Genomic DNA, 25,019 nt, shown 5'->3' on the forward strand with positions numbered 1-25,019 from the left:
GCATTGCAAAACAAATTATGACACTGAGCCACATTAGGAGATATTAGGTCAGATGGCCAAAAGCTTGGTCAAATGGGTAGGTTTTAAGGGGTGTCTTGAAGGCAGAAAGCGAGGTAGGCTGGTGAAGAGATGTAGGAAGGGAATGTCACAGCTTGAGTCATAGGCAACTGAAGGCACAGTAACCAACGGTGGAGCAATTAAAATCAGGGATGCACAAGAGGCCAGAATTAGATGATCACAAATATCTCAAAGGGTTGTGGGACTGGAGGATATTCATAAGACAAAGATGAGCAGGATCATTGAGGGATTTAACAACAAAATGAAAATTTTAAAATCAAGACATTGCTTGACCAGGAGCCAATGGAGGTTTGCATGCACAGAGGGTTTCAGCAAATGAGCTGAGACGACGGCAAAGTTTCGGAGGTAGAAATAGGTGGACTTAGTGATGATGTGAATAAGTGGTCCGAAGCTCATCTCGGTCAAATATGACACCAAGCAAAAAGCTAGTTTAGTCTCAAGACTGTTGTAGGGAAAGAGATGGAGTCAATAGAGTACGTGGTTGGAAACGGGTAACAAAAACAATGGCTTTAATGTTTAACTAGCAATTTAATTTAATAAGCAGTTTGATAATTTAACAACAGTCAAAGAGTTGAGAGAGTAGACGGTGAGGTAGAGCTGGGTGTCAACCGCGTACACATGCAAACTAATGCTGTGCCTTTGAATGATGTTTTGAGGGGCAGCATCTAGATGAAAAATAGGAGAGGGCCAAGGATCGATCCTTGGGGGACACCAGAGATAATGGCGCACGAGCAGGAAGAGAAGCCATGGGAGGTGATAGTCTGGCTACAATTAAATAGACAAGAATGGAAACAGTTGAGAGCAGTCCCACTCAGCTGGACGACAGTGGAGGGTTGTTGGTGGATGGTGGTGTGGTCAACCGTGTCAAAGGCTGTAGGCAGGTCGAGAAGGACTAGGAGGGCTAGTTTATCTTTCTTACAAAGGATGTAATTTTTGACTGATAATAGCTGTTTCAATACAATGGCAGGGGCAGAAACCCAATTGGAAGGATTCCAAGAGTTTTGGGAAATGTGGGCATGGATTTGGGAAATGACAACACATTCAAGAACTTTGGAGAGGAAGGGAGGTTGGAGATGGGGCGGTAGTTTGCAAGGTCAGTGGAATCAAGATTGATGTTTTGAGGCCAGCGTATCACAACTTTTCCTACTCTTGCTCAAAGGAAAATCCAACCTCTTTGTGAAGCTGAATTCAGATTGGAATGTGCCTAATGAAAGAAACTGCTTACAAACCATAATTCCACTGCTCCACACCTCAAGCAGAGAGCAATTGTGTCCTTATTTGATGTCCAGATCTGCCTATTCAGAAGAATATCACTTGGTTGCAATCAGAAGGGGGAACACTTGGCTCATTTTCTCATGCCTAACCCAGGAGTAAGACAAGCCATAGCACTCCAACTGAATATACGAACAAGGAGCAGGCCATTCGGCCCCTCGAGCCTGCCCCACTATTTAATAACATCATGGCTGATCTGATGGCAACTTCAAATCTGCATCCTGTCTACCCCCGATAACCTATCACCCTTTGCTTATCAAGGATCTATCCACCTCTGCCTTAAAAGTATTCTTAAAAAGCTTCTGCTTTTCAGGAAGAGAGTTACAGAGACTCACGACCCTCAGAGAAAAGATTTCGCCTCATCTCCGTTTTAAATGGGCGACCCCTTATTTTTAATGAGTGACCTCTAGTTCTAGATTCTCTGACAAGAGAAAACATCCTCTCCACATCTACCCTGTCAAGTCCCCTCAGGATCTGATATATTTCAATCAAGTTGCCTCTTACTGTTCTAAACTCCAGTGGACACAAGCCTAGCCTGTTCAAGCTTTCCTCATAAGACAACCCGCCCATTCCAGATATTAGTGTGGTAAACCCTTCTCTGAATTGCTTCCAATGCAGTTACATTTCTTTAAAAGCCTCACAAGTGCTCTGTATAACTGAAGCATAACCTCCCTACCTTTGTGTTCAATTCCCCTCGCAATAAATGATAACATTCTATTAGCTTTCCTAATTACTTGCTATACCTACCTTTTGTGATTCATGCACTAAGACACTCAGGTCCCTCTGAATCTCAGAGTTCTGCAATCTCTCATCATTTAGATAATACGCCTCTCTTTTGTTCTTCCTGCCAAACTGGACAATTTCACATTTTCCCACATTATACTCAATTTGCCAGAAGTTTGCCCACTTACTTAACCTATCTATATCTTTTTGTAGCTCCTTATAGAAACATAGAAAATAAGAGCAGGAGTATGCCGTTCGGCCCTTCGAGCCTGCTCCGCCATTTATTATGATCATGGCTGATCATCCGACGCAATAGCCTGCTCCCGCTTTCTCCCCATATCCTTTGATCACTTTCGCCCCAAGAGTTATATCTAACTCCTTCTTGAAAACATACAATGTTTTGGCCTCAACTACTTTCTGTGGTAGCGAATTCCACAGGCTCACCACTCTCTGGGTGAAGAAATTTTTCCTCATCTCAATCCTAAATTGTCTGCCCCGTATCCTCAGGCTGTGACCTCTGGTTTTGGATTCCCCCACCATTGGGAACATCCTTCCTGCATCTACCCTGTCTAGTCCTGTTAGAATTTTATAGGTTTCTGTGAGATCCCTCTTCATTCTTCTGAATTCCAGCGAATATAATCCTAACCAACTCAATCTCCCCTCATATGTCAGTCCCGCCATCCCAGGAATCAGTTTGGTAAACCTTCACTGCACTCCCTCTATAGCAAGAACATCCTTCCTTAGATAAGACGACCAAAACTGCACACAATATTCCAGGTGTGGTCTCACCAAGGCCCTGTATAATTGCAGCAAATTGACATCGCTGCTCCTGTACATGAATACTCTTACTATGAAGGCCAACGTACCATTTGCCTTCTTTACCGCCTGCTGCACCTGCATGCTTACCTTCAGCGACTGGTGTACGAGGACACCCAGGTCTCGTTGCACATTCCTCTCTCAATTTATAGCCATTCAGATAATAATTTGCCTTCCTGTTTTTGCTACCAAAGTGGATAACCTCACATTTATCCACATTATACTGCATCTGCCATGCATTTGCCCACTCACTCAGCTTGTCCAAATCACACTGAAACATCTCTGCATCCTCCTCACAGCTCACCTTCCCACCCAGCTTTGTGTCATCTGCAAATTTGGAGATATTACATTTAGTTCCCTCATCTAAATCATTAATATATATTGTGAATAGCTGCGGTCCCAGCACCGATCCCTGCGGTACCCCACTAGTCACTGCCTGCCCTCTTCACAAGTTATTTTCCTGCCTATCTTTGTGTCATCAGTAAATTTGGCAATCACCCCATCCATCCCTTCATCCAAGTCATTTATATGCATTGCAAACAGTCAAGGTCCCAGCACTGATCACTGTGGCACACCTCGTCACATCTTGCCAATCTGAAAAAGACCCATTTATGCCTACTCTCTACTTCCTGTTAGCCAGCCAATCTTTTATCCATGTCAATATGTTACCCCCTATACCAAAAGCCTTTATTTTCCGCAATAACCTTTGATGTGGTACTTAATCAAATGCCTTCTGGAAATATAAGTATAGTACATCCACCGTTCCCTTTAATCTACAGCACATGTTACTTCCTCAAAGAACTCCAATAAGTTGGTTAAACATGATTTCCCTTTCACCAAACCATGTTGACTCTGCCTGATTGCCTTGAGCTTATCCAAGTGCCCTGCTATAGCTTCTAACATTTTCCCTATGTTAAGCTAGCTGGCCTGCAGTTTCCCGCTTTCTGTCTGCCTCCCTTTTTGAATAATGGAGTTATATTTGCTATCTTCTAATCTAATGAGATCTTTCTCGAATGTAGGGAGTTTTGGAAAATTAAAGCCAATGCATCAGCTATCTCACTAGCCACATCTTTTAAGACTCTAGGATGAAATCAGCAAACACAGCACAAAGTGTGGATCGTACCACATATCTTTCACATTTGTATGACTCACTCACTGGACAAATTTACTGAGCGAACACATTTAGGGATCTCCAAATAGGACTGCATAACAATGGGCCTTTTGTAACCTGCAGTACCTGGAATCATGTCCCGCTCAGATCAAGGAGATGAAACCTCACTTCTCTGCTGACTGTAAAAGTGATCAACCTAAAGTGAGTCTCCCGGTATACAAGAGCCCACAGCACTGAACATCCACTAACTGGACTCTAAATCTCACTCAAAGCTACAAGGGCGAATTGTGAAGCGGAAAGACATCATACTGTTGCTGATGATTGCTCCAATGAATGCCCTTCAAGGAAGCTGAAGCTAAGGTACTTTGTTGGGAAAAAGAGTAGAAAGAGATTTACTATGTATTTAGCTGTGTCACATCCGAATTAGAAACATACAAAACTAACACTTCTCGTAACAGACTCTTTAGTCCAAGTACAAAATTCACCCAATTACTTTTCAGAAATGCAATATAGTTACCTTGTATGGAGAGAGCAGAAAGTCACTGAATTTACTGGGCAGCGAATATTTCTGTACAAGTGCATCTTCCACCACCCAGGGTGCATTTTCTCCCATCCCCATTCGCATCGAGTTGTGCCTGATAAAATAGCGCAGGATTTCCTTGTTTGGCGGCCGCTCCGAGCGGATGAGACTTTCAACCGGTACGTTACTAATTATCTAAGTTAACAAGAAAAGGGCCCCCTTTAGTAAAAATGAAATTTTAAATTTAAGTCTACATATTCTACAAACCACACTGAGTAGAAGATTTTACAGAGGATTTGCATCAGAACAATCCTGGAATCAGCAAGCTGAACTAACCGAACAAATTAAGCTACTTTATCAAATCAGCCTGGTGTGTTGAATTGTATAACAACAACCTGTAATTATATAGTACCTTTAATGTAGTAAAACATCGCAAGGCACACCACAGGAATGTATCAAACAAATTTGACGATACAGCATATAAAGAGACATTAGGACAGGCGATCAAAAACAAGCTGTAGGTTTTGAGAAGTGTCTTAAAGGCAGAGAGTGGAGTAGGGAAGTCAAGAAGTTTAGCGAAGGGATTCCAGAACTTAGGACCCAGGCAGTTGAAGCATGGCTATCAATGATGGAGCAATTCAAATCAGGAGTGCACAAGACAGCAGAATTAGAGGGATGCAGAGATCTCAGAGAGCTGAAGGAAGTTCGAGAAATGGGGAAGGTCAAGGTTCTGGAAAGATTTAAAAACAAGGGTGAGTGATTATACTAGAAATAAAAACAGAAAATGCTGGAAAAACTCAGCAGGTCCGGCAGCATCTGTGGAGAGAGAAACAGAGTTAACGTTTAGAGTCTGTATGACTCTTCTTCAGAGCTTAAAATAAGAGTCGTTTACAGACATGGAGCCAATGTCAAGCGCGAAGCTGATCGGTGAACAGGATTGTGTGCGAATTAGGATACAGGCAGCAGAGTTTTGGATGAGTTCAAGCTATGGGCAATGAAAGATTGCAGGCTGGTCAAAAGAGCAATGGAATAATCAAGCTTAGACCATGCAGATGAGGAATTCAGCTTGAGCCTGGGCCAAACTTGATCTCACTCAATACAGCACTTCGAATGCCACAACACCTCGGTGTGCTCTAGATAGATTCGGGTAGTGGTGGACAGGGGTGGCGTGTAGGAAGCAGTTAGCAATGGGCTAACTCCTGAAAGCAACCCATTACCTCCCACACAAAAAAAAACTAGTCTGTCTAGGTTTCACGATCATGGTTAGCATGATACCTTACACTTTCAAATTCTAACTCACATGAAGATTAGCTGCTTAGAAAAAGTTCTGGGGGTGGGGGTGGGGGCGGCAGCTGACCATTGTGTAAATTCACCTTCTGACACAGCCTTTTTGAGTGAGAGGTGCCCATTTAGCTTTAAAACGGCAAGCAATCCCGTGAGCACCCCAAATGGTTATTCTGCATTTCACATTTAGCTTGCTCATTGATAATTACAGCCACAAAGATTCAAGTTCATGAAAAATGCTAATGAGTACATTCTCCTAGGATGTAGCCAGTGGTGTAAAGAAAGTGCCAGCCATCAGACAATACCAGATTTTCAAGGACAGGGTGGCAAGAGCTAGCAACCAAAAATGCTACACAAATAGTAACAAAGAAAATAGCTCCAACAGATCAGAAGTCAGACCCAGCATGGAGGGGATATGGAAGGGATTAAGGCTATAAAGCAGATACCATCGAGAATGGATGAAAAAGCAAAGAAGGAACGATGTAAGTTCAAAAGGTTACAATTTTAAAAGGATTGAATTTATCAAGTAATGGCACTTTAAGTTTGGTCTGCCCCAAATCACATTATCATACAGATCAGCCTGTGAAGTATCCCACACCATGTGCACACAGTGCAGAGGGGCCTATGAACCTTGCTAGTCTCAGACCAATTTTCTGTCAATCTCCATCATGTTGCCAATACCACATGCATCTACATTTTGAAAACTGTCCTGTTTCTTTACACTATCCCCTGACCCTACCCTTCACTGTTTCATTGCGTAGTCTTTTTTGTCCAAAAAAAGTAGAATTGAGAGGTTGAACATGAAATAAGGCAGTGACAATTGAGTTCTTAGCAGGAATGGACCTAAACACAAAGCTGCCTATAACTGCAAAATCTCACTCTGAACAAGGGCTGGTTTAGAAGTCAAAAAACTGTGCACTACTGCAATAGGAGATGCTCTTCTGAGGCTAGAATTAAAATCCATTTTTGAAATAGAGTAATGGGAACTTTACTTTGCAGCTAACTCCATAATTGATTCGGGAATGTTCAATGCTGCTGCAAAGGTGAACAGAAAATTATTCCATTCATGGTTTTAGTACCTCAGACCTTGATGAGCATAAAATGCCCCACGTTTCCTCATTCCATCCCTCCTAAAAAAATTAAATAAAACTAGCACATACACAGTAATTCACTCAGGATAGTCATAATGCTGGCATCAATATCCTTCAAAGAGACACTACATACTGACTACAAGCTGCTGTTATCCAAAATAAACTGACTTCAATAACAAATGAAAACATCACGACAGGAAAAGACCAGTTGGTCCATCTAGCCTATCTCATACAGCTGTAATGCCCTATGCATCAGGTAAGGAAACTCCCTAGCTGATAGGTGTCATTTCATCTGCCTGTAATCGCTGTTGGGTATAAACTAGTCAAACTAAATATGGAAAAAACTCTAACTGATCACAGACCTTGGATCAATCTAAGAAGCTAAATTGAAAAGTTAGTTTTTTTCCTCACTTTGTCCTCTTCTTGCAGCTTCACATCATATTTGTAGGGCAGAAATTTCGGATGAACCCATTTCTTCTCTTCCTTCTTGAGACTTGTAGGCAACTTGCGTGGAGATCGACGAGCTCGGTCACCTGATAAGCATAACATAGCTGTCATTATTTATTTTGCAACTCTGACTGTTCAATTGTCTCAGTGCAGACAAGATTCTGGTGATAATGCAGCCACTTGCATTACTACATGCAACAAGCCAAATCAAACTGAACAAAACAGGAAGCTGGTCCAAAAGCTTTAAAGGCATTACATAGTCCCATTTGTAGGGTTCTACCATGCTGCCTGGAATGGTATGAGAATGACAATTTTTATCTGCACGTACCTTTTATCAACTTACTGCCTGCTGCCTACACCTGCAAGTGAACAGCTCCATGATTTTGTACGGCAAATGTGTCATAAAGCAGAAGCATAAATCAGCACCATTCCCACTGGAGGCTAATCCCAAAGCACCAAGCTTTAAAAATCAAAAGGTTCATATTTCAGCCCTAGTTGCGAAACACAAAATCTAGTTGATGACTGAAAAGAATGAAGTTTAAATTTAGCACAGACTTTGGAAGATTCAGGAAATCTTCCATCTTCCTGGGCCAACTGGTTTTATTTTCAGGTGATGTGCCCATAACATTGAAAAACATTATTAAAATAGCCAAGGTTTTCAGATGAGGGATTACTATGCTAAAACACCCAAAATTAACAATTTAACAAAAAGTAACTGAATACTTCAGCGTTTGCCCTACAGATCCCACATCCACCCCTACCCCCCAATGTTCTCTGCAACTTTCTCTGTCTTTCTTTGTATTTTGCAGTATCAGAGACAAATTCCGTTTCTGCTGGATCTCTGAAAGATCTATCCAACTTAGTTCTAGCCCCCTGCCCTTTCACTTTTATCTTCTGAAATTATTTATCCACTTCCTTTTTAAAAGCCACTGTGGATTATTTTCACCACCATGTATCCTGGTAAGGTATCCCACGTCCCAACAGCTATCTGTGCAAAATATTCCCCCATGCTCACCCTTTTTATCTCACAGGTTACAGAATTCTTAGTTAATGGAAAAACTTTTCCCAATTTACTTCAAAGTCCATAAGTTTGAGAACCGCTATTAAGTTCTTTGCTCGAATTAGAAGTACCAGTTTCTCTACTCTCTATCATAGAAAAGGCTCCTCTTCTCCAGTATCACTGTAGCAAATCTCTTCTGCACGCTCATGACATCCTTCCTAAAAGCAACCAAAACTAGGAATAATATTTTTGAACTAGGGACAAACTAACAATTTGCACCAGGTCAGCACTACCTCTGCTTTAATACTCCATACACTATTTATAAAACATGGGATTTTTTGTTTTAATAAATACAACTTATTCCACTGATCTTCATACTTTTAAAGCTATTAATTCAGAAATGTCAATGCTCTGCTTGCTTCTGGGTTGTTGAGGAAATAAATGGCTCGGCATGAAAAAAATTTCTTTGCATCTGCCTTCAAAATAGAGATGTGGGCGTTCAATTTGAGATCAGGGGAGATGGTGAGGACAAGGACGTAGTTGATGGTTGAAGAAGAGGCGGCAACCAAATGTTAACAGGTAGCAGTTAATAGACTTGCAGTAGACGTGGAGAAATTGTTTTCTTTTAATTTTCCAAAGATAGAAGATTTTCAAAGCCACTGGGGGGAGAGGTTCAGGTGTAGCGATTGAGGTTCAGGTGTAGCGATTAAGGTTCAGGTGTAGCGATTAAGGTTCAGGTGTAGCGATTAAGGTTCAGGTGTAGCGATTAAGGTTCAGGTGTAGCGATTAAGGTTCAGGTGTAGCGATGAAGCCATTGGCAGAAGGCTGGAGGTTGTGAGCAGGCTTTGCAACTTGAAGGAAATTCATGTATGTTAAATGGAATCAACGATAAAACACGATAGGGTTTGTAAAAAGTGCTGGAGATCATTTATACAAAGAAACACAATGACAGAGGCAGGACAGATCCTTGGGGCTCCCAAGTTAATGGAAAAATTCTACCAAATCTCCCCCTACCACATCTGTATGCTTTCCTACTCAAATATATACATGATGTGACTGAACACATACTAGTATTGCTGTCTCTCTTGCTCTCCTCAACTTTGCTGCAGACTTCCATACCAAGGCTCTCATGTGCCACCTGACTGGAGTTCTCCTTGTCACTGGAAGGCGAGTCACAGGATCCATCAGTTTTCTTCTCAGAAGTTAATTCTTCCTTTGGTTCCAGAGGATGGACTTTTACTACCACCACTTGAAGGATTTTGTTCTCTCCAACCTAGCAGGAAAGAAGTTATTCATTAATTTGAGCTAACTTTTAAATTTACAATATTTACACACATCCATGTCATAAAAGGAAGACATCCCTTTTTGCTGTTGACAGCAGAATTATTAACATTAACATCTGACAATCAAATGCAAATATAACCAATTTGTTTTAGAAAAGGATGATCCAATGGCATTTGAACCCATGTTCCAGAAATGGAAGAGCAATAATCATCTCTGCCATTGAGTTAATTTCCTTCACTAATATATTGCAGTATAATTAATATTAGTTATCCTATGATCCAAAGATTGTTTTCAAGGTCTGATTTGCTGAATTCTAGTATTTGTCTTCAAATACTATAGGAGGCAGTGACTCATGGCAAGGTGCAGCTTCACTATGTCAAAATGGCTGTTTTTCATGGAGGTTTATTCAGTGGTGCTGGCATGCCAAGCAATATTCTGCCCACCTCTGGTGTCCATGAAGTGCCATTTTCAATGAGGCATTGGACAGTCATCAAGACCTTAGATCCTGCTTCAAATTTCCTCCACTTGCCCAGGGACCATCTAGAATATCAGCAAAAGCACCAAAGCCTAGGGATTAAACTTGGAATTTATGGCTTAGATCAGGGAATATAGTTACACACTAGGCCATCATGGAAATATTTCTCAAGCTTATAAAAACTTCTTCTAAGACTGACCTGGAATTCACAATGTTCTCCAATAGCAAACTTGGTCATGATCTCCATCCATGTTTTGTCAACTAGTTTGTCCAGAGACAATGTATTGTGATGGACTAGTTCTAACACAGGCTTTTCAAACCACACTGGATACTCCTCCTTTAGCCTGCAAAGAGCAACAAAGCAGAACAAGGTAAAAATGCTACATAGTTATAAATTAACAAGTAACAGCAATTTAGACAGGATTCAAAGAAGCTTAGCCAAAGAAAGTAGTGATTAGATTGTGCCAAGCTTTGGTTTTAAAAGCCTGTCAGTGGTAGAAAAAAGGGTGATAAGGGATTCCAGTTTGAGGAATTAGGGATGAGTAGGACAAAGTGAAAAGACTCAATTCAACATATGGAAAGAGGACATAGGGATGAGAAAGAGCTTCTAATGAAAACTTAGCAGGCAACTGCAGCTTTTGTCTGCTCGACATCCTCAAGGACCAGTTACATATGTATGCCCGACAACACAACAATAAGATTTCCCAAATCGAGTCTCATCTAACCTTGCTGCTACAGGAAAAGTGGCACATTAGAGAACAAGAACATCTCTCTTCCCTAAACTCCAACCATGACAGAGTCAAGTGTTCTCCCTTTCTATATGAACATTCCATTATTTTATGCAAGAAGTCTCCATGACTGCACAGTTGATACTTCATTGAGCCAGTAGATGGTGCCAAACTGTAGAAGTACAGTGCTCAGTAACCTACAAGTAGAAATTGCAAATCAGATTCACACCAACAGTCTCTTTTTGAAAACAGTGCTTTCGCACCCTTTTTAAAAAAATGTAACCAACCTATTGCCCGCCCCCCTCCTCCTTTCTTGAAAGGATGCAGTCCTGTGACAATCAACTGGCATCACACTCAACTAACTACTCGTCATTTACAATTCCAGTCAAAAATCTGACCATGGAAGGCGTCCTAAAAAAAAACCTGATCTGATCCTTATCCATCACGCTCGTACATACACACAATCACTTTTCCAACAGTGGTTAGTGAGTGAACAGTAATCAGAAGCAGGAACCCTGGCTGATTCTTCCTGCCTAGTTCAAAAGCACTGCTGCCAAGTGGTTACCACATCCTTGTGCATTTCGTCCGAATTCCACAGTATACCATCAGCTGTAATAAAACCTCCAAATGCCATGAAATCAACTGTACAAGCCACATTTTAATACAGGCTGACTCCGTTGCTTTTACTGAGACCAAGGGTGCAAATTCTAAGTCACTTCCACAACTTGACAGCATCAAAAACGTCCCCCAGTCCTTATGAACTGCCACTAGATACGATCATTTTGATAGTAACACTCAGTGTTATAATTAGGATTTAGGTGTAAAGGGGGACACATAAAGCCCGAACTGATCCTTATCCATCACTCTCGTACATACACACAATCACTTTTCCAACAGTGATCAGTGAGTGAACAGTAATCAGAAGCAGGAACCCTGGCTGATTCTTCCTGCCTCTTATGGTTATTTGGCAGCTTTAACGGAACGTAACATCTTAAGGTGCTGCACAGGGGTATTACAAAACAAAATATGACACCAAGCCACAATTCGGAGGCATTAGGTCAGATGACCAAAAACTTGGTCAAAGAGCTAAGTTTTAAGAAATGCCTTAAAGGAGGCAAGTGAGGTAAAGAGGCAGAGAGGCAAAGGGAGAGAACTTCAGAGCTTGGGGCCTAGGCAACCAAAGGCACAGTCACCATTGGTGGAATCATTCTGATTGGAGAGGCACAACAGGCCAGAATTAGACGAGTGCAGATATCTCGGAGGAGATTACGGAGATAGGGAGGGGTGTGGCAATAGAGGAATTTGAAAACAAGGATGCAAAATTTAAAAATCAAGATGTTGCTTGACCGGGAGCCAATGAAGGTCAGCAAGCACAGGCGTGATAGAGAATGGGACCTGCTGCAAGTTAAGACACAGGCAGCAGAGTTTCAGATGATTTAAAGTTTATGAAGGCTAGAACATAGGAGATCAGCCAGCAGTGGGTTGGAATAGTGGAGTCTAGAGGTAACAAAAGCATGGTGAGGTTTCAGCGGCAGATGAGCCGAGAAAGGGGCAAAGTCAAATGATGTTACGGAGGTGGAAACAGGCGGTCTTACAGGTGGCACGAACACAAGGTCAGAAGCTCATCTCGAAATCAAATGTTACACTATGGTTGCGAACAGACTCAATCTCAAATTGTTGCCAGGGAGAGGGATGGAGTTAGTCGCAAGGGAACGGAGGGGGTCCGAAACCAATGGCTTCAGTCTTCCCAATATTTAATTGGAGGAAATTTCTGTTCATCCAGTGCTGGTATGATAATTTAGCAACAGTGGATGAGTTGAGATAGGTGGTGGTGAGGTAGAGCTGTGTGTCATCAGCGTACATTTGAAAACTAATGCCATCATTCAGATGATGTCACCAAGGGACAGCAGGTTGATGAGAAATAGGAGGAGGCCAAGGACCGATCCCTGGGGGTCAGCAGAGGTAATAGTACAGGAGCAGGAAGAGAAGCCATTGCTAGCAATTCTCTGGCTACAGTTAGATGGATGAAAATGGAAGCAGGTGAGAGCAGTCCCACCTAGTTGGATAAGAATGGAGAGATGCTGGAGGAGGATGGTGCAGTCAACTGTATTAAAGTTTTGTTTTTTGAGAAGGGTGACAACAGCAGGTTTAAACGAGAGAGGGCAACGCCTGAGAGGGAATCATTTACAGTATCACCTAACACAGAGATCAGGACCGGGAGTTGGAGGATCAACAGTTTAGTGGGAATACTTTCTCTCACCCTGACCATTCCCCCCCACCCCTCCAGTACCGCCCTCATCTCCGCTCACTTGAAGGGATCAGGGGATGGGTCTCATAGACAACATGAGCTCAGAGAGGGCATATGGGGAGATAGGGCAGAAGCTAGAGAAAGATGCAAATTTAGGGCTAGAGCAAGGACAAGCATTAAAGTAAGTTTGGCCAGGCTGGCTACTGGAAGGGAAGGATATGGCAGAGGCAGCTGATTGGATTGTCTCAATGTTAGTGACAAAAACATCCATGAGCTCCTTGCATGTTGTTCAAGGTGAAGGTGAAGGGAGAGGGGAAAAGGGTTTAAGAAGACAGCTTTCAGTACAGAAAAGAAGCTGGCGTTATCTTTGTATTCCATGATTAATGAGCAGTTTCAGCAGATAAGATCAGGATCTGAGCATTTCAAGTAGTCCAGCCAGATCTGCTAGTGGACAACTAAACCAATTGTGCACCATATCCTTTCAAGTCTGCATCCCTTGGACTTAAGTGAGTGGAGATGAGGGCTGTACTGGAGGGGCAGGTGAGAATGGTAAGGGTGAGAGAAAATAATGGTTAGGGCGTAGTTGAGTACATCAGTAGCTGTCAAAATGTTCTGGTGAATGGAGGGCCAAAGGCTAGACAGTTGGAACGTCTCAATGTGTTCACTCAAATTACAAAACAACTGGATCAGAGAGGTCATTCTTCCAAACTGGTTTTATGTCTGAGGAAAATATTTTAAGTTACTTGATAAGGTGAAGTACTCGTTACTAATTGCATGCCAACAACAAAAGCAATTTCAAGTGATGAATTAAGAAATATTCCATAAGTACTGAATTGACACATTAAGGAGCACTGGCTTACAGCATTGATACCAGCATGCTAAATAAGCCTGCTGTCAACAAAACTTTATTCCCCCAACCCCCCCATGCTATGAAATCTGATCTCAAATTAACATTGACTAATAAATGGCATTTTTATGGCATAATAGTAGACATATTATTTCCTACAGACACAATTCCCAACTTAAAATGTTGGCTTAGGTTAGGATTCTATAATTGGCCTCAGTCCATGAAACGTATGGGTGTGGGGTAGAGGGGACGAGATGAAAATCAGCCAAGATCCGACTGCCTCCACACATCTCCATAACTACTGCTGTTTTTAAGCAGCATTCTCTCCTGCCACCTCTCAATATAAAGCATATAAACTATTAACCATAAATTTCCCCTCTGCTGAAGACAGGAGTGGAAAATGGGTCATGGCAAATTGGCTCCCAGATTTTCTATCCCTTTAATTTCAGTGTGGAGAAAATTGATCCGGGTGTACAACAGAGAGCTGATCCACACTGCCTGCTTTCAATCACTTCCGAAAGTCAAAACCAACCAGAACAAATCATGCTGATGCTTCACTTTTACTGGTCGCCAATACCTTATCCAAACGCCACCCTTCCCATTTGACAGCCGAGACCAACAAACTACTGCCCCATGGGTGTATGACAGAAGCTAATCGGTTCAAATACATATTTACCATAAAATAGTTTCTGGGTGACAGTCAGATCTTGGATGATTTTCATCTCGGCCCCTCTACCCCACACCCATACATTTCATGGACTGAGGCCAATTATAGAATCTTAACCTCAATCCTGTCTGAAATTGGGTAATTGAACCAAACTAGAAATCAAAGATGGCATTTTGTGATCTGCATAAAGCTGAGTATTAGACAACAGACCAAAAAGGTAATAGTTTTAACCAGTGGAGCAGCAAATTATTGTTAAAACTAACTCTCAAAGGAATATTAACATCTCCAGTTTGCACAGATGCAGTTTTGAAGTTCCCAATGGACTAGTTTGGTTGCCTAGCTTTTCTGTTTGGCCGAACTTGCCTGTAACTGAAGTCACTGGGCTTTAAATAAAAACTGGGATAGGAAAATTGGAAATCCTGGGTTTATTCTGCCCAACCCATTGCCAGTTATCCCAGACAAAACTGAGACAACTGTCATCCTCTAGAATAGAAAATGAAGGTATGGGAGCTTTTACGGAGGTTAGTCTGCTGCTGTTGACCAATTTCATCCAAGCTATTTTTCCACACTCTGGAGTACTTGTTTAAAAGGTCCCTATACTAACAGTCGACAAAGACGACGACATCAGTAGATCTGGCAACATAACCAAGTTCCCAGTAGGATAGCACACAGCTATTTTAAGTGGTTATCTCTAAGATTTATAACAGCTGAAATCTAGAATCCAACCAATTAATTCTATTGAGGACATTGTGCCACTTTTCTCAAATTTGAGAAACCAAGGTGATGGTTGAAGGCCAACAAGTGCAGGATATATGGAGCTTGAAAAGAGTCTCAAAGAGGGTGAGGTGAATTAGAAATCAGTGATTAAGTGATACCAAGTCTTGGCTTAAAGTTATGAAGGTTGTCAGTGAAAGACGGAAAAGAATTCCTACATTTTGGGTACTAAGAATGAGAAAGAGAAGGAAGCAGTGTAATGTCCCTTTCTTGCAATACAGCTTAAACTGTACTTAAAGTTATCCAACGTACACAGACTTTAAGTAACAGGGAAATGAAACTGACCTCAAAGGTGTGCCAGGAATGTATCTCTAGCCACACAGGTGTGTGCATATGCTCACATTCTGTTTCTTTCTCTCCTTGGTCAGGCAGGAAGTAACAGTTTTATATATATTACTGCAGCTCCAATATAGTGAAGTGTCAATTACTTTTGCATATCATCTCACAGGGTAAAAGCTCTCAAATTAACACTAGTTCTGAACCAATATTCTTTCACGTAAGGTCAGTAATACTGCATCTCAGAATCAGTCTCCTTTTACCCAACCCCATCTCAACACAGCTACCCAACTGATAGACATTGAACGTTCTGTAACTATTATGAAATGCATTTGAACCTCTGCATCCTGCCTGGCGCTACATGTCTTGCAATGGGAGCAGAGTTAAAAAACCTATAATAAAAACAGAAAATGCTGGAAAGGCTCAGCAGGTCTGGCAGAATCTGTGGAGAGAGAAAGAGTTAACATTTCAAGTTCAATACAAGAATCCGAAGAAGAGTCATATTGGACTCGAAATGTTAACTGATTTTCTCTCCACAGATGCTGCCAGACCTGTTGAGTTTGTCCAGCAATTTCTGTCTTTATTTCAGATTTCCAACACCTGCAGTATTTTCCTTTTAGTTAAAAAGCCTATATCGCATAACCCTATGTTAGTAGAGTCTGGAAACCTAATGTTACCATCATTCAACTAATAGGATTTATCCCCTGAATAGACATTATAAAGCTGAAACTGGTGCACGTGTTTGGCATGTTGTATCAATATGGGCCACAGTGTGGCCATTAATTTGGTGGGATATAGTCAGTTCTTAGAAGAAGGGTGTTACATCAGTTAGATACTCCTTCACTTGAATGCTTGCAAAGTTTTATGGAATTCACCACAGCAACAAATTGTTACCAACTTATTAAATGTACTTAGTAATTAACAATGCTATATACTTACAGTTCTGTTACTTCTTGCTCCTCTTCCCAGGCCTCCTTGTGAGTGAGTTGGTTGCTGCCTGTGCTTTTACATGTCCAGATTCGCTCTGCATATCTGGACAATCGGGATTCATATTCTCTGAATATCAGCTCAGGAAAATGAAGAAAGAAATCTAGGTTTTACACAAAAACCATTTAAAACGCAAAAAGTTATTGCGCCACGTGTACTGTTTCATACCTTTGGCCTTCGATTCCCTATATCCAACTACTGAATCCATTTTCCCCATTCTAATTCACCCAACGTTGCCAGAATTTTGACTCAATTCTTTCATATTTTTCTTCAATCTCCCCCAATTTTTTCTGCTGTTCTGAAGGTACCAACTCCTGTGGGGTGCAGTGCCCCAGGCACCTTCTAGCTTTTCATCCAAGCAGCCATTCAAGTGAGGCCAGAAAGTGAATGTTTGCAGGCAATTCAACTGTGGAAGTACATAGCAATGCTTGATCCTGTTTTTACCTGCCATCTACATATTCCAGTGGCAATAATAAACAAAAACGCTGAAGTGCTTGGGGGATTGGGGGGGGACGGACGACAGAAAACTTGAACAAAGGGTCCATTAGATTTAAAAGCAAAGATGAGTTATTATTTTGGCTGTAACCACTGCCTCAGAACTGGAAGATAACTGACTCCCTTCACAGGGCAGAGGAACAAGTCAAGTTGAGTTTACCAACTACTATTACAAAGAACCAGTACATGGGTATATTGGCCTGCAGTCTCTATTTGTAAAAAGGCTAGAAAGAGGTTTAAGAGCAGATCTTACCCAATTTTGTCATATGAATGCCTTTGCACTGCCTGGCAGAGGTGCTTGTGAAAGTTTGCAAGCACAGACACACACCTCCTTTATCGCTGATGTCTGTGCAACTTAGTCAGTAGTATGTCAGGGACCGAAAATACTGATCTGAAGCCAGTAACTACATTTCCTGAGGATTCCCACCAATGCCAAACACAACATTTCTGATAACAATGATCATGTACTCTGACCATAAATTCCAATTAAGAAAAGTTGGCTTTACCCGACTAGATTACTTGTAGCCCAGTGGTTGCAATTTCTGCTGGCATCCTCCAGAATAACGATAAAATCAAATCTTTTATGTTGCAGAATTACTTTTACATGAAACTATTTTAGTATGTGCTGTGTACTGATGGACTACAGTTAGTGTGTTGTATCTTATCAGGGCTGCCGCTATGTCCCATGCAAAGTCCTCACCATCTCTAATAATTAGCACACAATATTGCATTTGTAATTGGAGTTGAATGATTGAGAAACTGAGATGCCTATGGAAATTCTTTATAACCCCAATTTTTCATTACCCCGGTACACAAGCTCCATTATACTTAGCGAGGAACATTCAAGCATTCTTCCTTGAGGGCTCCTAAACTGTGCATCATGGAGCTTTTGAGGCCACATATAATGTTTAGATCAATATTCACATTCACCTGCAATTATCTCAATTGGTCGTTAATAGCAGATCTAAAGGTACTGAATTTGGATTTACCTACCAATGAGGTAATAATGCCAAGTCCATAAGATTGAAACGTGATAGACAGGGTGTAGTTCCCTTGACTTTGTAGGCCAGGTTGCCAGGATCTGGATGCCGTTTCGACCCACAAGTTGTAGTTTTAACATTCCTGGTTATCATTGCTATTGCAGAGCACATAAACTGGAATTGCAAACATTGGCTGGTATAGCTAAATAAATTATCTCTCCTCTTTACATTTTGCCAGGTCTTTGAATAGCATTATTATAACTAACAACCCAAGTTACTCAGCTCACTTCCTGCTCAGTGTCTTCCAAACTCCTGTAAAGCACCTGCTTGGTACAGCATGTGAAAGTTGCAAGTTTCTCCAAGGTACAGCAGGGCCATCTATTTTCACTACTTCAAATCAAAATGCCATTAGTTTCTTTGGAACTGCAGTGTTGTGTGCCAGAGATAACATGGCACACTCGAAAGCAGAATACTGCTGATGCTGGAAATCTAAAAGAGAGAAAACACTCAAGCAAGTTAGGCAGCATATGTAGAGAGAAACAGAGTTAACATCCCAATCAAAAGCCTTGAGTCAGAACTGAAGGTTAGAGATATGACATTCAGAGGCAGGGAAATACCTGTAATAGTCAGGGGTGATCAAATGACAAAAGAAATGATCATACAAGACACGTTGGCAGTAATGACAAAGGTAAAGAAATAAAAGATGGGATCTGGAAGAGCTGTAAATGGCAACGGCAGAACCATTACCAGCACCTGTTGTCTAAAAGGTAGAAGCAGTGATTATGATCTGAAATTGTTGAAAAATGTCTAATCAAAAATGAGGTAATGTTCTGAGCTTAGACTGGACTTTATTTTAACAGTACAGAACAAATTCAAGTTGAAACCATATATCTAAAAGTGGTTGTTCGAAGTGCAGCCCCCATCCCTCAAACCCCTGGATGACAGTTGTAGCATCAGCACCTCACCCAATTATGGTAGTCATTCCATGAATGCAGCCCAAGAATGGCAACACAGTCAAACCTAGCAGCATAAGACGACAATATAGTTATTTTTATGCTTCTCTAGACCACACAAGATTTCCAGGAACATGTTAATGCCATTCCCACCTACAGAATAACACCTTGAGACAAGAATGGAAAGGTAGAGAGAAAATCTAGAAAGTTAATACTTCAAAAAAATTCATGATCGTTATTATGGCAATCTGCAAAGCTGCCATTCGAGTTTTAATAAAATGCAATATGCACAATGAAAAACACACAGGTCAATTTCATGCAGAGATTTAGGGGGGTATTGCCAGGGCTGGAAAATTGCAGCTGTGAGGAAAGATTGGATAGGCTGGGGTTGTTCTCCTTGGAACAGAGGAGGCTGAAGGGAGATTTAATTAAGATGTATAAAATTGTGAGGGGCCTGGATAGAGTAGTTGAGAAGGGCCTATTTACTTTAGCAGAGAGGTCAGTGATTAAGAGGTTTAGATTTAAAGTGATTGGTAGAAACATTAGAGGAAAGGTTTTTTCACCCAGAGGTTTGAGAGTCTGGAATTCACTGCTTGAAAGGGTGGTAAGGCAGAAACCCTCAACTCATTTAACACATGGCTGGATATGCACCTCAAGTGCTATAACCTGCAGGGCTACAGAGCAAATGCTGGAAAGTGGGATTAGGCTGGGTGGCTTGTTTTTTGGCTGGCACAGACACAATAGGCCAAGTGGCCTCTTTCTGTGCTGTAAACTTTCTAAGATCCTAAATACTGTCATTCTCTCAGTTTTAGGAGCTTTAGAATTGATAGATGAAATACTAGTAATTGATGTTTCTGGCCACAGCAATTGAAGTACTGAATCAATTATATAACCCATGGTTTAGGTATAGTTTTTGTTCTTAAAGCTTAATGGGTACCAATTTACTAAATATGTCTAGTGAAAGTGTTGTGACTTTCACCCACCTTGTAGCATCTTCTAATTAAAAACACACTCAAGCACTGACACCACTTTGACAGAATACTGGTATCATTAAAGTTACAATTAACACATACAGAAGTTAACAATGATCTAGCATCTAAAGGGGACCAAAAGATTTCATCACTGAAGTGTGTTGGCACTATGATTTTAAACAGATGAAATTTTGCACAACGAAAAATATCCAGCAGTACATTTACAGATTCCAGACTTGGATTGCATGAAAAGAACATTTCAGCTGTAGGTAACTGGTAGTGGTAATGGCAGGGGCAACCAGAAGTGATAAATTAAGAGCACTACCCCCTAGATGTGAATCTCACAGTATTGTTTCAAATACAATTCTTTTGAGATCATTGTCAGTTTCCTGTTGATCATTACCCAGCAACCCCAATGAAAATGTTTGGGCTGAGTTCTGGTGCCCCTGCACTATCCCCACGACCACTTCAGTGAGGTATCAGAGAGCAAATGATGCCCAAATCATTCCACAATAGGGAATGCCACCTTTAGTAAAGATAGGGAGAGGAGGAAATTTGATTAGAGGAAAATAAAGTAAGGTGATACTCTTTTTACTGTATTTGTTTAAATACTGTTCTTACTGTAGCCTACTGGTACTAATACGTTAAATAGGTGTTGTGACATGTTGCCCAGACTGGGGGCCAGTCCTCAAGGAGACTATTATTACAGAAAGGGTTTTACAGATAAATGTAGGATTTATTTTAAAAATATGAACAGAATTTCCAAGCAGACACCAATTTCCAGTTGTCAAAAATATGACAGTGGATTCAAGTCAAGAGAGAAAAGTGCAGCGTGACTTCTTGGTGGAGATAGTTATATTACAAAAAACAACAATTCTGTAACAACATTTAGAGTAAGGTATAAAATCTACGGAATCCCTTCTTACTGTGTTCACAGGTGACTGGATTGAACATGTCCATTCAAAAGCTGCTCACTCACATCACCTCTAGACATAAGTGCAACCTACATTGGGACTTTGTCAGCACTGAAGAGACATGGCCATCTCTGCATTGCCCTGAGAAACTTCCATCGTACATTATCTGTCAGTTATAATGCAAATCATCAGCAGCAGCATCCACAGCCGATTAGACTATGGACATCATCGCAGTCTTGTGCTTACCTACACTTTTCCAATGAAGATCACTTGTTCACAATCAGTACTGGAGAAATCTGGCTCACCTCCTAGCTCAGGGACACTAAGGTTGGCCGCAACCAACTGTTGTCCAAGCTGAATTCAGTAATTCAGCACAAATTGGGAATGCACCTAGGACGATCTTGTTTATCCACAAGACCTCAGTAGGTGCTCTATGTTTTCAAAGTTTGAACTAATTCTTGAGACTTAGACAATCCCAAGCAAATTGCAATGTATTGCATTTTGAATCTAGTGCAATAAATCTCAGCTGGTTTGTACTCCGCTCCAGAAGTAAATACTTCAATAACTCCTTTCTCAGTGGTGTCAAACTTGAATGGAGGTCAGGGGGCAAGGAGGATCCTATGACCATAATTAGTGAGTCCACCCCCTTTTTTAAAAACATGAATGAAGTTTTCTCAATTTTTCAAGTCGCTCCAACACCACTCACTGTGCTGCAAGTAAAGATTTACTGACAGGCAATGAGGTCTGATCAAACAAAGCTCTTGTTCCAGGTTTGACATAAGCTCTTTAGTTAAAGCACCAGTAAAATATTATTCATCCACAAGAACAGACAGCAACCAAGTTTCTCTGCACTCCAGTCCCTGCCACCCCACAACTCCTAGTTGAAGGAGTTTATTCAAATACACATATACTAGTGCCATTTCTAAACAAGCACTGACCAAATAAAACAACCTTACTATAGTAATTTTTAAAAACTTTTTTTTAAGGCTCTCCAACATGAATTGCTGCACCCAAAGCATTTTGATGACCAGGGAGCTGACAGGTCATAGTTCAAAACCTTACCCAAGTTAAAAGACTGAACTGGAAGGATATATTAGGAACACTGCAGTACTTTCCTTACAGACCTCAATGAAAGCAGTATGCTATTGATCAAAGTAGAGTGCGTTCTAAAGTCCACAAATTCCAAACTAAGATAATAAACTAAAATTGGATAGGTTATACAAACTCCTGTAACAACTCTAAAAGTGCAAGTTTTATTGTATATAAAGTTCTTTCCTCTCTTATAAATCTTTACCAACACATTTAAATAGCCCTGCTAGTACCACAGAAGTTACTTTATTCCAATGTGCCAAACTTATATGCAATCTTAACATGTTCCATATGACATGTGGTTCAAACCTATGTGTAGACCTGAGCCACTAGAGGGGTAAACTGGGTAGGCACAGGTATAGCAACGAGCTAAGGAATGAAAAACAAATTTATGAAGTCTTTTTGCTGCAACTGAAATATACACTACTTTGAGGGATTCAATTTACTTCCTACTTACACTCCTTAAATTCTTCATGCATCTTTTTAAAGTATTTAGAATCAAATGCCTGAACTGTGCCTTCAGCAAGCCAAGTATAAAAGGTCACATTAATGAAAAGATAGCACTCCTGTAGTTTAAGACATATCACAAGTAGAAACAAAACACCAGTTCAGAATACAAGACACTACGCAAAGCAAAGAAAAAGTCTGTCAACTATTTAAGAAACTCCTACATCTTTCTAACGGCTTCATGGCATTCTTGTACCAATTCATTTTCAAATCACTTTAATACGAAAAAGTTGCAATATTAAAATATTGTTCCTAAATGCTCCACATAAGACTGTAGTGTCCATATTGGAAAGATACAGTGGAACATTTAACTCTGGCTAATAATCAAAGCACAAAGCAGGTCTATAGCATCTTAAAAAAGGGAATAGGTCGGTTAACACTTCAGACGGGGATCCGTTATCAGACCCCTCTGGTTCCAGATGCTGACTGGCCTGCTGTGTACTTCCAGCATTTTCAGCTTATAGTCCAGATATCCAACACTTGCAATTTTCGTTTCTGTATGAAGCTAATTGATTTAACACAAATCCAGGGTAATTAAAAAATCAATCTGGGCAACAAATTGCAGAAATATTACTTAAACCATTCACTCCCCAAACAAAAAGGCTGATGCTGCAACAAGCAGCATCAGAAATACACAGGGAAACGTTGGACCAGTCTTTTGACAGCTGCTGAGTAGGTCCAGTAGTGAAAGGAGCTAAACATGGAACCTCATCATGCCAACCACACATTGAGTTTGTGAGCTGGTTGAAAGCTGGCTCCTGGGCGGCCCCTTTATTCAGTCTCTTTCAAGATTGCACTGTAAAGCTGTCTGAGAGTAGGCCCAGGCTGGCACGGTCGGGCCTCCTGACAATGACTAACTTGTGGAGTTGGAAACATTGACTGGATTCACTCGGGAGGATAGCGGATCAGGACAGCGCTGACACAGTTTGACAACAGGGCGCTCATGCTCCTCTCTCTTTCCCCACAGCATCTCCTCCCCAGGCAGCAGGAAAATTGCCGGCTCCTGCCCCAAACCTAGGCCCTGTCCCTAGGGAGACGCTGTCTCTCGCCCAAGGCCGGGCCCCGATCGCCTATAGTCCCTGGCTCGGCTCTAAGGATACTCGTTGCTCCGGAATCCCTCGCCGCTGTGCTCGATCACATAGATGGTCTCCTCTGCCGACAGGTCTGTGAGCGGCTTCACCAGCGGGAATGGCTTCCTGCCCAGCAGCGGCGCCATGGTCCAGCCAGCCGGCCGGCCGGCTCCGGGGAGGGGAGGTGGATGCCGGTCAAGGACTATCCGCCTCTCAACGGTTCCGGCAGCCCCCGGCCAAAACGAAGAGGAAAGCGCGAGCCTCGCACTCCGGCTTCAGCTGGAGAGTTCAAAAATGGCGGGATTGGGCCGCAGCTCCGCTTCTCACCGGCGGCTCGACAGCTCCCGCCACCGCGCAGCCCCGAGCTGCCAGCAGGAAATACCCGCCCAGCCCGCGCTCCCATTGGCTGCTGGCCGGAGCCCGCCATCCAGTTTGAACCCGCTCGGCCCTGTGATTGAATGGAAGCCGCTGTCCATCAGCGGCTCGGGGCTCGCTTCAAGCGCGGGTTTGTGATTTTTGAGGTGAAAGGTTACGACCGTCGGTTGAACGGTGACAAAAAAAACGTTTTAAATTTGGGCAATTCATACATCAACTTGTACTTGAGGGAGAAACGTTGCGGCGCCTGTCAAGTTTTGGCATTTAAAAAAAAAATCGTCTTTTTGATGAAAACATACGCACAAAGTGAAACGAGGAAACCTAACTTGCTGGCTGAGCGATTGGATGGGAGAGACTGGAGGCGGGACTTTAACCTGATTGATGCCGGAATCTGGAAGACGGATGGCTTCCCCAGCCATCAATCAACGCCCAGCATGACAGCAAGTGTGGTTCGAGGCTGTAGATAAAGCGGGTAACGGGGAGCAGGAGACAAGCTCCGAGGTTTGTGGGTGTATGTGGAAGACTGAACTACGCCCAGGCCCTTCCTCATCACTTCAAGGAGCCTAAACCACAGTACAGTAGCAGGCCTCGATGGATTGCACCATAAGCATTCACTCAGCCTGCCACTTTTAACTTTTGGGATGGAGGGGAACGTAGTTTTTCTAGGCGGCTTAACGAGCAGATGTCTGGCTGTAGAGTAAACACAAATATTGGGAGGATCTTACTTTCCTGAAAAATATTGAATAATGAAATGTTACTTTGCTTATTTCCTGGGGGAAACTAATTTATAAAAAAAAGTTCATGTTAGCAGCAGGCTTATTTAGGACATTTTAAAGTGGCAAAAGTTTGAATTCCTCACCTCAAATTTCAATCATTAAAATCTTGTGTTCAAGTTTATAGGGTATATGTCTATGTAATCTCGTGCTTCAGTTTACGAATTACTTAAGAATGCTGTTCTATAAACAAATGTGACAGGCACTTTTGAGTACAGCAAGATCCCACAAACAGCAACGCGGTTTATAACTGGCTAATCGATT

The 25,019-nt window shown here is 41.7% G+C and overlaps 1 protein-coding gene across 1 annotated transcript in view; it reads right to left on the reverse strand.

Annotated features, from left to right (window-relative positions):
- baz1b (bromodomain adjacent to zinc finger domain, 1B) overlaps positions 1–24,006 on the reverse strand; it is a 92,284-nt gene extending 68,278 nt beyond the window's left edge. The window contains exons 1-6 of the mRNA XM_078548467.1: positions 23,638–24,006; positions 16,581–16,697; positions 10,301–10,445; positions 9,411–9,615; positions 7,307–7,428; positions 4,518–4,715 (exon numbers count right to left, since the gene is read on the reverse strand). Of these exons, the coding sequence (XP_078404593.1) occupies positions 4,518–4,715; positions 7,307–7,428; positions 9,411–9,615; positions 10,301–10,445; positions 16,581–16,697; positions 23,638–23,753 (903 nt within the window). The 5' untranslated portion in view covers positions 23,754–24,006. The remainder of the gene's footprint in view (positions 1–4,517; positions 4,716–7,306; positions 7,429–9,410; positions 9,616–10,300; positions 10,446–16,580; positions 16,698–23,637) is intronic.
- Positions 24,007–25,019: the final 1,013 nt, after the last annotated feature.

Source organism: Cetorhinus maximus, chromosome 9 (assembly GCF_964194155.1).
Source record: "Cetorhinus maximus chromosome 9, sCetMax3.hap1.1, whole genome shotgun sequence".
Classification (NCBI taxonomy): Eukaryota; Metazoa; Chordata; class Chondrichthyes; order Lamniformes; family Cetorhinidae; genus Cetorhinus; species Cetorhinus maximus.